The sequence below is a fragment of the Gossypium hirsutum genome, chromosome D01, assembly GCF_007990345.1.
Source record: "Gossypium hirsutum isolate 1008001.06 chromosome D01, Gossypium_hirsutum_v2.1, whole genome shotgun sequence".
NCBI classification, from domain to species: domain Eukaryota; kingdom Viridiplantae; phylum Streptophyta; class Magnoliopsida; order Malvales; family Malvaceae; genus Gossypium; species Gossypium hirsutum.
Genome location: NC_053437.1, coordinates 53236356 through 53253022, shown reverse-complemented (window position 1 = coordinate 53253022; position 16667 = coordinate 53236356). Strand labels below are relative to the sequence as shown.

General features: G+C 33.5%; 1 protein-coding gene across 1 annotated transcript; it reads right to left on the bottom strand.

Annotated features, from left to right (window-relative positions):
* Nucleotides 1–8100: 8100 nt before the first annotated feature.
* Nucleotides 8101–15527, bottom strand: LOC107922502 (ATP-dependent DNA helicase Q-like 5). Its single transcript, XM_016852573.2, is given in 20 exon segments — nucleotides 8101–8577; nucleotides 9251–9366; nucleotides 9453–9477; nucleotides 9700–9869; nucleotides 10461–10589; nucleotides 11188–11290; nucleotides 11386–11441; nucleotides 11581–11679; nucleotides 11905–12034; nucleotides 12122–12216; nucleotides 12305–12349; nucleotides 12814–12867; nucleotides 12993–13067; nucleotides 13155–13262; nucleotides 13503–13581; nucleotides 13670–13882; nucleotides 13991–14103; nucleotides 14209–14262; nucleotides 14340–15367; nucleotides 15370–15527. Coding segments are annotated over 20 exon segments (2835 nt in total). The 5' UTR covers nucleotides 15425–15527; the 3' UTR covers nucleotides 8101–8489.
* Nucleotides 15528–16667: the final 1140 nt, after the last annotated feature.

Sequence of the window (16667 nt, the reverse complement as noted above, 5' to 3'; positions counted from 1 at the left end):
CATGTCATACACATTCATTATCAAAAAGTGACCTAAAGGACTTACCTAAACAAGCATTTATAAGTCCATCAACCATACATGAACATTAAGCACAAACAAACCAAGTTACCAACTTACGTATTCATCAAAAACACCATTATAAACCACCCTATACATGCCATTATAAACCTTAACCAAAATGCTCAAAAACTACTAAAAGACTTCTGGATAGTGTGATAGATCTTTGACAAGCTTCTAACCAAATCGAGCTTCCGATAATCTATAAGACAAAGGAAAGAGACTACATAAGTAACAATGCTTAGTAAGCTCATATCAACATAAACTCAACTTACCATTTTCATAATACATATCATAGTTTAAAATACAATTCAACACCAATGCCACATGCTTAGAAATGCCTTGCTAAAATCATCAACTCACATGTTATTAAGTTTTTCCATGATACAATGAAATTAACCATATGTATAACATCATGTAGTTCATATTTCCATTCAATAAGCCATTATTCAATCCAATTGCATACTTACCTTTTCGTTCCCTTTTTATGCCCGTTGAACCATCTAAAATTTCATCGAATACTCGAGAAAGCTCACACGAAGCATGTCTTTACATAATGACATAACCTTTCCTTTATATCACTACTTACATAAACTTTAAAATGGGCATGCTCACACGAGCTGTGGGTCAGAATGTAAACTACACGATGCTACTCACACGAGCTGTGGAGAATTCGCAAAAATTGCAGGACCTCAGCCATTGGTAGGACATTTAAAACCAACACCCGAAACATAAAATCCTTAATGACATGTCATTTGTATCCTAAAAATTCTTAAGGTTCAGTTAGGACTCGATATCCATCAATTCATCATAGCATTGATATGTTTATATATATCAATCCACTTACATTAAAAATAACATAATAACATTCAATTTAAATAACATAAACACGATAAAAGTTCATACGAACTTACCTCAATAACTAGAGGCGTAGTAGTTAGGTCGAACTAATTCGAAGCTTTCGCCTTTCCTCGATTGAGGTCCAGTTGAGGTTTATCTTGATCTAAATAGATAATTATATTCAATTAAGTTCTTCAATTAACCTCAAACATTCAATTCAATCCATAATTCACATTTATGTAAAATTACCAATTTGTCCATAATATTTTAACTTTTCACAATTTAGTTCCTAAGCTCATAAATTGAAATCTAACTATTCTAATCCTCCATTCAAGCTAGCTGAATTTCTTAGGGATTTATACTAACCCATTTAAACCATCATTTCATAAATTTAATATGAAATTTTACTATTTTCACAAATAAATCCTTAAATACAATTTCATCAAAAATTACTTTACAAAACTTATTTATTTTTCAACTAAGATTCATAATCTATCATTTAACATCAAAACCTACTCAAAAACATCTATGGCATACCCTTAACCTTTAACGATTTTACAAATTAACCCCCGGGCTAGCTAGATTAAGCTAAAACGATCTCAAAAACATAAAAATCATTAAAAACGGAGCTCGAAATCACTTACATTCACCCAAAATAAGCTTGACTAAACCTAGCCCTATCCTTCAATGGTGAATTTTAGTTGTGTAGTGTGAAAATAAAGAAGATGAATGCATTTTTCTTAAGTGATTTTAGCTTTATTTACTCATTTACCTTTTTTCCGTTTAAAAATTATCAAAATTTCAACAAAACCTAATCCATAATAATCCATTAATGCTCTAAATGGTCCATTTACCATTCAAGTCCTTTGATTTAAGGTTTCATAGCCATTTGACCCTTTTAACAAATAGAACTCAACTTTTTCACGTTTTACAATTTAGTCCTTCTATAGACAATATTAAACAAAATATACCCGCCAATTTCTTAATATTTAGCCTTCGTGGGTAAACACATCTCCCAATACAAATGAGCCAATATTGTCGATCCCCAACTAAATTCTCCCATAGCATGTAAATCGTAGAGTAAAAACAGGTAATGTCAACTCACTCGATTGCTAAATTTATCTAGCATCAAAATTGCTCCAATAAGCTTCATAATAAGTGTTTGGTTGGCATACTGGACATCTAGATCTGATGACTCCTCTAGTAATACTTTAGGAAATCCATCAAACTAAGAATGTAATATGAAAGTTCCAAGATTTTTTGAATCTAAAGGAGTTGCTCCAAGCAAACTACCACTAACTAAATCCATACTCATGTTCATCTCCCCTGATCCTGTAAAACCATCAATGGGTACACCAGGCATGAGTGTGACGTCTTGAAGCATGACGATGCACTCCCTACATTGTAGGTGGAAAGTATGGGTTTTCAGGTCGCCATCATTCCACCAATATAGTGATCAACTCTGGGTATATTTGAAAGGTCCTGATTATTGATGCATTTTCGAATTTGGTGACATACAAATATCCTTGAATTCTATCATCTATAGAACCCAAGCCGAGTAGTAAGTGGCTCCTATTGCAGGAGGGCGTTCAACATCCTATTCATTTATTTTACTCAATCAGTTTAATGAAAATTTTAATTTATTTTATAATCTTATAACTATTAAACAAAATTTACCATGGTTGCAATATCATCATAAATGTGAGGCAATTGCGTCAACGATGATGACTGTGATGATGCCATATGATAATCTTGTTCCACATTAACAATAAACTTTAACAAAACCCTAAACACTAACTCTATAAAACTATATAATAATTCTAAAATAAATAGAAAATTATTAAGAATATTTACTTAAATAAATCTAAACAACTAATTAAATTATCAATTCTTTTTTTCACATAAATTTAAACATTATGATATCACCAATAATTACTTAAAATTACTCTTGTCCCTAAATTCATATTTACTACGTTTATATAACAATAATTATTTCATACGAACAAATAATAACATAATTAGCATATCATTTAGTAATTAATACATACATCTAGTAATTACATTTATCACTAACATATAATTTATTCATGTACTCAAATAACCATGTACATATAATCTAATAAAAATAAATATTAAATTTAAAATAAAATTCTACCAGTTGGGGAGGAACTTACCTTAACAATTTATTTAGGAGAGGGACCTAGAAATTAAAAATATAAAAAAATATATATGTTAATAAATATGTTTACAAACATAATAATTAAAATTTTTAAAAAATCATAATTAAAATAACTTGATACTTTTTTATAATAAAAGAAAAAGAGTTTTTCCTGTGGGTTAAGGTTTTATATGTGGGAAAGGGGGAGTGGTTTAGGTTTGCATATGTGAAAAGTGGTTAGGCTTTTTTTTCAAATTTTTAAATGGCCGGGAGTATTTGAGAGAGGGAATTGGGGGAATTTTGGAGTTCGGAGGGATGTGGGCTAATATGGGAGAGGAAGTAGGGTAGGGAAGGGGTAAATCGTAATGTCAACCGGAAATTCCATTATTTTTATCTCTCGTCAGACATTTAATCATTGAATTCATCTTAAATAGTCATTAGGATGAGTGATTTTGGGGTGTCCTAGTCAAATTCCATATTATTTTTATAGAGAAAAACCTATATTATTTAGATAATTAATTAAATTTTTTCATACTATTCTAGTAAAAATGCCCTTTAAATTTTTAAAAAATATATTTAATAACTATATTTTATTAAAATTTTATGTAAATAAAATATAACATGTTTAAATAATTATAATAAAACTATCACTATAATGTATATTTATATAAGCTTAAATTAAATAAATTTAAAAAGAATGTATATAATAAAATTTAGAATGTATTTAATCTAGACTCGTTCAAAATTAGATTATTTATCCAAAATTTGAGCGTTTAATGCCAGGCTTGGCCTACATAAATTTTCAAACCCCAAATAAATATCTATTGTTTTATTTTGAATGTACGAATTAGAAGCAATATTAAATCTTACACTCAAACATCACACGCAGGATGGGGATAGAAAGAAATAAACATTCAGCGGAACGGCTTTCTCTCAAGTGGCTGACTTGCATGGGACTTCACTCCATTATTGTAACTTGGAAATTCGAGCCAAGACTAAGGGTAAGTTTGAATGGGCGGTGTGTTTACCTGCGGTTAGTGTAAAAACAGCGGTGGCGGTGAGATTAAATACTGTAGCGTGAGATAAAAAGTAAACTAAACGCACCGCACCCAATCACCCATCCAAACTCACCCTAATACGGTAGCTGAACTTTCAGTCACCAAATCTGCATATTGAAAATCTTGTTCAGAAAGTTGAGGCTACATTACAAATTAACTTATGGCTGGAACCTTTGATTTTATTGGAGCCATTCTACAACATTAGACTTTTGCATATTTACGGCGTATAAGCATTGTCATTAGTACAGAATGAAATATACTTTTTTTTTTATTTTATGAATAATTTTAAATAATTTCTTAGGAATGTTTCAAAGGACTTTGTTGTCTATCATGCCACACCAAACTTCATGGCGATGCTGGTAGTACCTGATAAATCAAACTTTCCTATTTTCAAACCTATTATTTTGTTTATGAATGAATGCACTTTATTTGACCAAAAAATGAGAATTTAAAACAACGATATTCTCTTAAACTAATGAAATGGAACTTAACCTTAGTTAATGCTATATAAAACTTAATTTGGATAAAAAAATTTTAAAAAAAATTGTAAATTTTGCTTGGCACAAAAGATAATTTTAATTAATTTAATTAACTACAAAGATTAAATATGAATTATTTGAATTGATTTTGTTAAAGATAATTTGAAAATATGACATAAAATTTTAAAGTTTAAGAGAATAATTTAATTAATTTCAATATTATAACAACAAATCGATTAACACTATCTAATAAAAAATTTTAATAATTTATTTCACTAATTTTCATATTTTGAAATTTAGAATTTCAATATTAGAAGAAAAACAAAATTTTAAAACTTCTAACCAGAGAATAAACAAGTGCAATTTAACAATTTATAATGCATCATTTTAATTTCTACCATTCACTTATTTACCCAAATTAATATTTTTTTTAAAAAAAAGTGAAAATGACTAACTGGACTAATTTACCCAACAAAAAGTTACTAATAATTAAGTTACTACCCATAAATATTCCATGCAAAACACTGAGTTTAATTATTATATGCTGGATATTATCCAGATTCCTTTCCATTCATTAGGAATTAAAACCAACTATTACGACTTCAGCTCCCTCCTCCAACAGTATCCACCTCACCGTAAAACATTTCACAAAATACGGGAGAAAAATTTTTATTTTGGTTGGAGGCTTTCCAAAGTTTTTCCCTTCACCACTGAACTTAACTTGAAGCCTCTTCCCCTTCCCCCTTCCCCCTTCCCCCTTCCCCCATCCTTGCCACCCTGATCAACTGCTTGCCGTCAGCCAGCCGCGGTTTCACAAATACAAAGTACCAAAACAAAAAAGAGTGAAGAAAGAGACTGAACGACCCCTCTTCTCAGACGCTGTCTCCGACCTTGCGATAGCCGAGCGATCACCACCAACCCCCCTCCCAGAATGTTGCGTCGAGCATCAATGCTATTGGCCTGTCGACCCATTTTGGCAGCAAGGGCTCGACCCTTCTCCACTGATCTGCCAGCGGCTCCCTCTGCGGATGCCACGTTCACGGAGGCGTGAACTAAAGTGATCCCCTATGGACCCTCCTAAAACTCCTCTCTCTGTCATGCAACCTCGTCCTCCCACTTCTTTCTCCATTCCTTCCAAACTCACTGTTAATTTCGTCCTTCTATATGCTGCTGAGTTGACCACCAAAGAGGTAACATTTGGGGGGTTTTTTTTTTAATTCTATTTGGGATATTTCCGGTTTGTCTTCAATTCTGTTTTCTGGGATTAGGATTGTGGAAATGAATATTTTCATGCTATTCTCCGGTAGAAGGCAAAATGTCAAACCTTTATTTTTTATTTTTACTGAAATTATGTTAGTTGTTTTTTCGATAGAATGCAATGCCAATTACTTTTATTTTGTCTTCTCTGTTGGTAATGGTGATGATCTGAATGGGTGTCTAATTGTACGGCGTTACTGTTAATTTCAAACATTTGCCCTATACAACCCCTATTGGTGAATTTATCCAATAATGATACCATTCAATGCAATCTTTAAATCGGGTTACAAATTTTGAAACAAAATTAAATTCCCTGAAAGACAAGACAACCAACTGTGGTATTGCACTGCAATTTAGAGCGTATTCGTATTACCTTTGCTGATTTTCATATTCAGAAGCTGATTATAGGATATCTTTTAGGCTTTTAGCTACAGCTCCTTTATCCCAAAAGAAATGTTTGTTTTCATATTTGTTGTCTATTTCTTGTCAATGCCAATTCTGCTACTCCTTTTAGATGAAAAAGTTAATGGTCATCTCAGGCTTATATGATTGTGAGTTCGTTGGAAATGCACTTAAAAATGCAGTGACATTGATAACTAGTGTCCTTAAAATCCTTGAGTAGACAAATAAAGAGTGAGGGTTGTAATTTTATTAGCATTTGCTATCCTACTTTACTTCATGCACTTGCACGCCTTGCCGTCATGATATTTCTAAGCATTCACTCGGATACTTGGAGCATTTGTGTTGGAAAATTGGATTTGCTTATATAGAACTTGTCTGTTCGTATTTTAGTTCCACAGTATTCCTTATTATGCTATATATATTTTTATTTAATTTTCAAAAGCATTTGCCTTGCTCTGAATTTTGGACATTGAATGGAACCTCATAATTTTGCACAAAGATAATTAATTTTAGCTCATGGGCATAGATTGGTAATGAGGGAAAAGATGTAATTCTAAAGGATTGCACCTAACTACCAAAACTACTGTCTATCTATCACTTATATTTGTTCCTTGAAGGATGATGATAATACTGATACTTGATCAAGTTTGCTAATCCTTGCTATGATTTGATTCCACTATTCAAACATTTTTCTTCCATTATGTCTTTATTTCTTTTGATAGGTTCCAACACCAAAGGCCACTAAGAAATCTCCTATTATTCTCAAAATGTAATTCTTCCTTTTAAATGGGTCACTCAAGTGACAAAGTTAACTGTTGAAGGTTTTTTTTTTTTTTTTTTGCATAAATACCACTTTTTATTTATAAGGGGAAAGAGGTAAGAGATTAATTCAAAGATCAAACTTGAGACTAATGTCAACTGAAGACTTGATATCAAATCCTGTCACTCCACTAGTGTTTATTTATGTTCTACTCTTTGTGTTTTGGTATGGGTTTGCCTATGAAAATTGAAATAAAAATGCAACTTTTCATGGTGCCTTTGCCAAGCAGGAAAAAGGTAGAGTGTATGAAGGAAAATAATAGATAATATAGTCTTTTATGAATTAGCTCGGTTATTATCAACTTGTGTTACTAGGATATGGTACTCCATTGGTAATTAATAATTTACTAGGATAGAATATTTAAAAGTGGAAATGTTTTGATTTGTAGACTTTAGTTACTGCAAATGTTACAAATATGATACTTCGATTCCAAGATTTTGAGTATTGTTGTATGAAAAATGAAGATTTATAAATAAATCATTGCAATATATGTAAAAATAACGTAAAATATAAATTTAATAGATATAGAATAAGTTCAATTGAACAATGAAAAAATAATAAATTCTCAAATGTATGGTTGTTTAAATTTAAAATAGCTTTTATAAAATATTTTCAAGAAATCTGTCAAACAACAAAATATTTTACATAAATTCATCCTAACACTAGAAAATATCAACTTTTCCAAAAAGGTAAGTCATTTTTTAGAAATCATTTTCAGTCAAACAAACAGACCTTAAGTTTAAAATATACTATCAAATCATCGTTGTTGTAACTTGTAAGACAACGATGGGCGGAAATGTCATTGACCATTAAAGGGAAAGGATCACTCTCATGAGTCATGATATCCATTCTTGGAGCCAAATCAAATAGGCTAAATTGCAAATGGTAAACATGCTGACCATCATGCATGAAAAATTGCAAATGGCGTTGCCTCCCGTAAGTGTTATGTAGGGAGCAATCGGACAAGTTCCTCATGCTGCATGCTTGTTTGCAATATAGTAACTATTTGCATTCCTAGTATCCTTTGGAAGTTCAAAGCCCTAATTCATTTTAGTTATGCAGCTGTTCCTTGACCTGAATTTGGTTTTTCGAATGTAAACATAAAGAAAAGATCACTAGAAAAATCCTTCTTAAGTTCCGAAAATGGAGAAAGCTGAAGAAGTTTACTTGTCATATAAATTACACATGCGACTGCATTTTTATCATGTTTTCTCTGCTCTGCAAACCAACTTCTAGACCGCCAAAGCATTGTCAAAAAGAGGTATAAAAAACATCGATAAATGAGAAATGATATTTAACTCACAAAAATAGCTGGACAAATGTATATACCAAAGGGGGAAAAAAAAAAAAGGAAGCCATCAGTACCTTGATATGGCTCTCAAATAAAGTTGCTTGCATATCATCCATGAGGCAAAGATCTAAGGTGCATCTTTCCCAACAAAATTCATGAGTTCTGCCTTTGCTGCATTCATTACCGCCTTGAAATCTATTTGTATATACCTTCCCCTGCAACTCAGCATCAGAATAATCAGCTCCCTCCTTTCATGAAAAAGATTATAGAACCATGGCTATGCGGTGATGAAGCACACTGTCAAAGCAAATGGCTAAAGGGCAGTAAAATGACAATGATTATCCTTGGACTTCGTCTCAAATGTAAAGTTCAATAAAGCCCTGAATTTAGTCAACATTATGCAACATTTGATCTAGTACAGTTCATTCTTGCACCACCTGGCTATTCCAAAACTTAATAGGATTATCAGGCAGGATGCCAGGAAAAATGTGAAACAAATGTACTAATTTTTTTATGTAGTTTCTAAGGAACTCTTAAAAACCTTTGGGAAAAACATCTAGGAAAAAAAAGAGAACATTCTTTTCATGGGTATGGCGGGTCATGTGGCCTACTTGGTAGAAAATATGGCCCAAGAATCTCTAGACAACTGACAACCTATCATATGACCAATTGAATCTTACATTATATTGAAACAAAAAACTTGCAACTGCTCTTGATGTTAACAATTCCTATATATGAGCATTGTGATTAAAACAAAATAATAAAAATATAAGATTTGCTCAAGATGTTAAACTGGATTGCTCAATGGATGCTTGACATTCACCAGCAAGTAATGGTGTTAACTCCCTCCAAATATGACAAACAAACCAAGGGAAATATAGAAGATACCAGAAATGAGTTCTTGACCAAGTTGAAGAAGGATATGCTGGGCTTCCAATTCCATGCATTATCCTTGCAATAGCTCTTGGAGTAAACTTGACATTTGAGTTGCTCTGCAGAAAGACCTGTTTGACCAAAACAGACGAAATGTTGTAGAACTACCAAACATGAGTATCTTGATACAGAATTGCATTGTCTGTATAAATCTCACCTTTATATCTGCTCGAAGAAAAGGGCTGCAAACAAACATGATAGTTCTATCATTATGGTGATATACAACTAAAAAAGAGAGACAGGAATAGATGATTTATTCAGCATGAAAAACTAAAATAAACAAAATAGAAGTGTGAACAGGACATTATTCATATAGATTTAAATTAGAACTCAAAGACCATCTTGGATAATTGTTAGATGACATTCATCTTTGTCTAAAAGCCAAAGACCAAGAATTAGTGTACCTGTTCTGACCCATCTTATCAAGGACGTCAAGGTTATTGTCCCCCTTAAAATAATCCAAAATTCTCTCTTGCAAGCATGTTGTCTGCTGAGCAACATTGCAATCATGTGTCTTCTCACATGTATCCACTACAAAAACTGCAGAACTGTACATGGCATCCAATTTCCATACCTGATTTAAAAGTAAAATATCCAATTCAAGTCAAAAGAAGCAAGAACAGCAGAAAATGTTCAAAGAGAATATCAGAGCCTGTATGCTAGAAATCACAGAAAATTAGCACTGCCAACAGGTTGATGTGTTTGTTAGGTGCATTGAAAATAGCATCAACTATTATGCTTGTGAAAATAATATTAGTAGTAGTGTTAGAATTTATATTAAACTCTTACTTCTTTTCCTAGTTAACCTCTTGTAAACTAGTATATATGTATGAGATTCCTATGAGTAAGTACATAAGCTTTTCTTTCAAATTCTACCTCTGTTTCAATACTCATATTTTTTGTCATCAGAGTAGAACAAGAGTACTTCATAATTTAGAGGTGGAGAAAGGCTGCTTTATAACCTCATCATTTTTCTTATTACAAGTCAAGAAACAAAAAATGCAACATTATATGACATGAATCTCCTCCAGGGATAACAACCACCTAAATTATTTACAACTAAAATCAGTAACAAATGCCTTTTCTAAATGTCCCTAGAGAAAAAAATCTAACATCCTATGAAATGCGTTGAAAACATTTAAATGACTCAAGAAAGGCTCAATACCTTGCAATTTTCAATATCCAGTAACCATCTGGTAAGAAGTTCCGTGAGAGAACAGAAATCACTAGGAACCTTTACAATCTTATAGCAGTAGGCTGGATCCTTCAACTCATATGTTATTTCTCCCTTTGCCTAAGATAATCCCAAAAAGAATAAGCTAAAAAATGATACTGCTTCCAAATCATACACAAGAAACCGAAAATAATAATAGAAGTAAAAAAGGTAGATCGATTTCAAGAAAAAACAGGATAGTGATCACATATAACTAGAGAAAAATAACACTTTGCTTCAAACAAGTTCATTGAACCATCATGTAAATGAGTTTTAAGTTTTCTACAATTGCTGATAGATTATTGGAAAGTGAAATATGAACATAATTATGTTTCAGCATGCAAATAAAGCAAACCAACAGGAATCTTTGTTGATGCAGTCACCTTCAGGGCATCTACTTTTTTCTGATCTTAATAAACCATAATGCATAATTTTTCATGCAAACTCAGCTTCATAAGATAATCTGGGAGCAAAGCACATAAACTAATGTCTTAACCTGAGCATTTATGGTCTCTCATAATTATATTATTAATTGGTAGATGATGAAAATTCAGTATTGTTTTTGTTTTGATATTGAGAAGCCTTCCACCCAAATGAAGACAGGTTGCCTACTACTCACAAATACACATAAACAATGTATAATAATCATTGAGAACTAGTTTCTTTTAATAACCCCAACCTTAAGATTCTGCAAGTGATTTGATAGATCACCAGGTGCAACCCCAATGCTATTTGCCACAGTTGGTATATCGAACACATACTGCCCTTGCTTAATTTCTGACCTGAAATTTTATGGTAAAGCATAACTTGCTCTGCCAGGAGGTATGCCTGAGAAGAATTCCCATTCTACATAACCATGCATGAAAAATATACTCACTTCTTCAAAATGGCTGCAACTGCAGTATCCTTGTCAGCAAGTAACATCGGGGAAGTCTGTAAATATGTAAGATTATTTCAGTCTTTCAGTTAATACGTCACTTCACAGCTTCCCCTTAAGGGCTTAACAAAACTCCACAGCCTAACTGCCTGAAGCAATTAACATATAAGAGATATTTATCAAAGGTTTCATTACCTTATGGAAATTCAGAGTACAAGTAACATTTAGCTGTGGAAGCAGATGCAGGTATTGTGTTTCACCCAACTCCAGATGTGTTAGAAGTGTGAGCATTACCTGCAAACAACAAATTAGATGAATAATAGCCAATAATTTGCCAAATGTCAGACTGTCGACATAGTTTTGAAAAATGAAAAGAGGAATCACGATATACTATGATTAGCCTAGTCCAAATTTCAGTACAAATGTTTTAAGTTGCATATTTGTTTACATAGTATTTGTTAATGGAAACTATTTGATCGCAAATTCTAGAAGTCCATTCAGGATGGTACAAGAGAGAACCTCTTCTTTCATATCAAATTTGCGAGATGCTGATTCTTTGACCAGGGAACAAACTTTCCTATGTGAACTTGTGTCATCAGCAAAAACTTGACAAAGGAATTTGTTTACAGCAAATTCATCCACTCCATCACTGAAAACACAATGTTAAATATAAGTTTCAGAATTCTTGAATCCTCTAAATAAATGCTTCACGTAAGATCAATTTCATGCTAAATACCTGTGCATAAGACTACGGAGCTTGTAATATGTGACGTCATCAAAAAATAGATGGCAATAGGACAATCTCCCATCTCGTCCACCACGACCAATCTCCTGCTAGAGGTGAACATTCATTCGATTAGCAGACATTGAGGTACAGAATGCCTTCCAAAAACCTAATAGTTAAGGAGCAAATATCAACCTGGACATACTCTTCTAAGCTTTCTGGCAAGCTATAATGAATTACCTGAAACAAATTCAAGTAAACAACAGACACACACACACACACACACATAGTGTTAGTAAAACATGGTGGTACAACATCTAATGCTAGCAAATCACAGCAGAAGGATAAGTATGTCAGGAGATTCCCAAAGAACTAAACTGGTTCTCTTACTTAACAATTTTCTGCTAACTAATCTTTCTTTTAGCCGGATGGGTCAAACCTCAGTAAAGATTATAACTAGGGAAACAGAAGTAGAGAGGAGCAGCAGTGACCTACCCTTTCCTAACTCACTAATGCACCTAAATTTAAGACTAGATTTTATGTAGGTATAAGAGGGTACTACGGCCTTAACCTAGGATGATCAGGTAAATTTCAACTAACCCTTACATTTGAGCTAAGCCCAAGTGGAAAAGAACTAGACTAGATTTTATGTGAATATAATGCAGAGAAACCACAGAACTTATGAGTAAGCTTTTTCTTCTTACAGCGCCAACATCCCTCTTGTCAATCCCCATGCCAAATGCCACAGTTGCAACAACCTTACAAAAGATAGACAGTTATTGAGGTACTTGTTATGACCATTAAAAGCTTTCATAAGGAAAAAAATTCGTATTCACTGCAGAATACAGATATTGCAGTGAGACTGGATCGGGATAATTCTCACCACTCTAATCTTGTTGGCACAAAATAGCTCCTGTATGCGGCTACGATCCCTTGCCAGCATACCACTATGGTAACTCTACATGAACATTAAAAATAAGCTTGCAAGAAGCCTAGAACGTACAATATGATGGAAAACATTACTCAACAATATAGAAATAGTCACCTTTGCAGAGATATTGTTATCACATAAGTACCTGCTTATTACATCAGTTTCAGACTGCAAAATCCAGTGCAAGTAGAAATTACTAATGGCCTGAGAACTATACATGGACTGCATAAAATAAAAGCAAATAGCCACAGTAATCTGAGACCAGGAGCATTACAAAAATAGTTTGTTTCCCTTTCAAGTAAATTTAGTAGCAGAAGATGCTAAATTGCTTGTACAAGTGATCTACAGAATCAGCATAAATGAGTTATCCAAAAGCAGAACTGCTCAGAAGAACTAGGCATGAACATCCAATTGAAGAGAGTAAAGTAACTCAAAATTGACAAGAGTCAGTACCAATCTTACCTGAAATTTGCAGTAAACAATAATGCTTTGAGCTCCCAAAAAAGGAGAGGACTTCATCAACTTTAGCATATCCTTCATTCTATGATGTTAAAACTGTTAGAAGTATATTCATAGGATAACCTAACCCATGAAGTGGAACTAAATTGAAAAAACAGCATGGGACTTGCCTATTGCTGCTCAAAGACACTGATAACCGTAGATTATCCCTAACTTGTGACTTTTGAATGAGATTTGTTGAAGAAATCTCTAGAGCTGACATGATAGACTGCAAAGTTGTGGTTGTGGCAGTTGCAGTCATTGCAAGAATGCATTCAACATTGAGTTTGGCACGAAGTAAAGATGCCCTAAGCCGCATGTATGAGGGCCGGAAATTATGCGACCTGTATATTTTAAATTCATTTTGATGCATGTGATATCAAATAAGTTTTGTTGGGAATTGAAGGGGTACAACCAACAATAATCAGAAGAAAGCTAGTTCAACCACTCACCATTCAGATACACAGTGAGCTTCATCAACCACTACAAGTGATACAGAGGTAAGAGTAGAAAATATTGACAAAAAGTCTGCATTCAAAAACCTTTCTGGTGAAACAAAGAGCACCTAAAACACAACCCATGAAAACATTAGTTTTGGGGCAGTAAAGCAATTCAAAATTCCAATATACATAATATTCACCAAGAATGTTTTCTAAAGAGGTAAACCCACTTTTATGCTCCCTTCTTGAACCATCCTCAGTGTCTCAGCAGCCTCTTCAGGTCCCTATTGAGTTCAAAAACCACATTATACCACCTATCAGTTACTAATAATTTTTAATGAGAGAAATAACCCAGTTCTACCTGACTGCTAGACAAGAGACCGCCTTGAATCATACGGGGCAACTGTTTCAATTGATCAATCATCAAAGCCACCAATGGACTCACCACCAACGTAATCCCCGGCAAAACCACTGCCGGAATCTGATAGCAAAGCGACTTCCCAGCTCCTGTTGGCAAAACTAGCATCGTTGATTTGCCAGCAAGAATCATCTTGATCGCTTCCAACTGTCCATCACGGAACAAATCGTAGCCATACAGAGCTTTCAACAACCTCACCAGGTTCTCATCCGACACCTCGTTTCGAACCGCCGAAATCGCCGCTTCAACTGACTCGCACCTACTCGGTTTCTCTGCTTTCGACTGCAACTTGATTTCCGACACTAAACCTTCTTCGTCGCAAAGGCTTCCCGTATCGACTTCGGATTTGACTCTTCTCTTGCTTCTTTTGAAGTACTTTGATTTGTAAGAGTAACTATTCATCTTTTTACCTTTGGCTGTGAACTTGCGTTTATAGCCATTGAAATTGAGCCTCACGAAGTTACCTTCTTCGCTGCGCTTTTGTAATTTAACTGGAGGTAAAGGGACATCTCCTCTGATCAAATTAGGAAGCTTCTTGTTACAAGTTTTGGTAGAACCCGGGCCGTCAGAGCCATTAATTTTAGGTTCGGCGGTTATTTCTGGTAAGGTTTCGGGTTCGAAATTGAGGGAAGGTTTACAAATTTTGGAGAAGGAGGCGCGACGCGTGGAGAAGAAGCCGGCGGGGAGGGTTTCAAGGGAACGGCCAATGGAGATTGGATGGGGTTGATCCGACGGACGGCGAATCTGGAAGGGAAAATTGCCGACTGGAGAAGGTAGGTCCGGTTGCTGAATGGGTTTGACTTTGGGTTCAGGTTCAGGTACGGGTTCGATTTTATCGTGTTTCGACGAAGATGGCTTTTTGAGTTTGAAAATGATATCCAAATGAGAGGAGCGTTTGGTACTTGCGGTAGATTTGTAGGAGGTAGGAGGTTTTGGAGGCGGTTGCGGTGGCAGCCTCGGGGCGGGAGTGGGTCTCGTGGAGGAGTGGCTGATATATGTGATCCGTCGGAGTCTGAATCGGCGTCCATGTCTGTCAACTGAGTCACTGAGACAAGTAGAGGCGGTGAGTGGCGGTCTGCGGAGACATCAGCCGCTTTACAATTTTTTGCGCTAAAATTTCCCGCCTAAAGTTTCTTTTTATTATTTTAATATAATATATACTACTTTTCCCTACGAATTAATTAAATTACAATAGTAGGTTGTGTGTGTGAAATTTTATTTTTATATATAGATATTATTTCTAATTTTATTTTGATTATTAATTAGTAAATGTAAATTGTTAAATAAATTTAAATATTATGACTATTAAATAATTTATTGTACATTCATTTTAGATATGCTTATGGGTCGGGCTATTTAACCAGGTCTAATCAAAATTTAGGAGTAATTGGATAAAAATATTAGGCTCAAAAAATGGGCTTAAATAAAAATATTAGACCCATTTAAAATATTGGTCGGGCTCAGGCTTGAACATTTAAGGCTCAAGTCCGACCCAGCCTAATTTTAAGTTTATAATATTTATATTATATTATTTTGATATATTATGTAATTTATAACACATAAAAAAATAAATTTATACTAAATATATAATACTATTCAAATGTAACCATTAAAATAATATTAAAATAAATATATAAAAAGTTTCAAGAAATAAAAAATATATAAACTTATTAAATATTAAATTAAAATAATATAACCAAGAAGTAGTTGCGTGCAATGGTAAGATACATTGCACTCCTAAAGGGAGGATTTAAGTTTGAATCTTAAAGATGATATTATTGGGAGGGGCAGTCACAAACCCTGAACATGGACCGTAAAATGGACATGAAGAATATCAAAACACATATATAAATATTTAAAAAAAAAGTTTAAAAATTAATATGAGCGGGTCTAAAATGGGCTTCGGTTACTCTTTTATAAATATGGACGGGCTTGGATAAAATTTTAGACTCGTATTTTGGGTCGGGACAAACTTGGATAAGAATAAAGTATGTTGATATCAAACTTAGGCCCAATCCACTCTTACCCATAAACACCTCAAATCTACTTAAAGGACCTTTCTTAAAATTTAAAAGACCTTTCTTAAAATTTACAATTACTTATTATAAAAATATAATTTGCAGAGCTTCATTAAAAATTATATAAAATGTGGAGGGATTTATGTCGCAATTTTGTCCTTTGCAAATGTTTTCTTTAATATGTCAAATTTTTATACTGCGAATACATTCAAAATTTAAAAATTTTGTGGGTAAACTACATAGATGATCACTT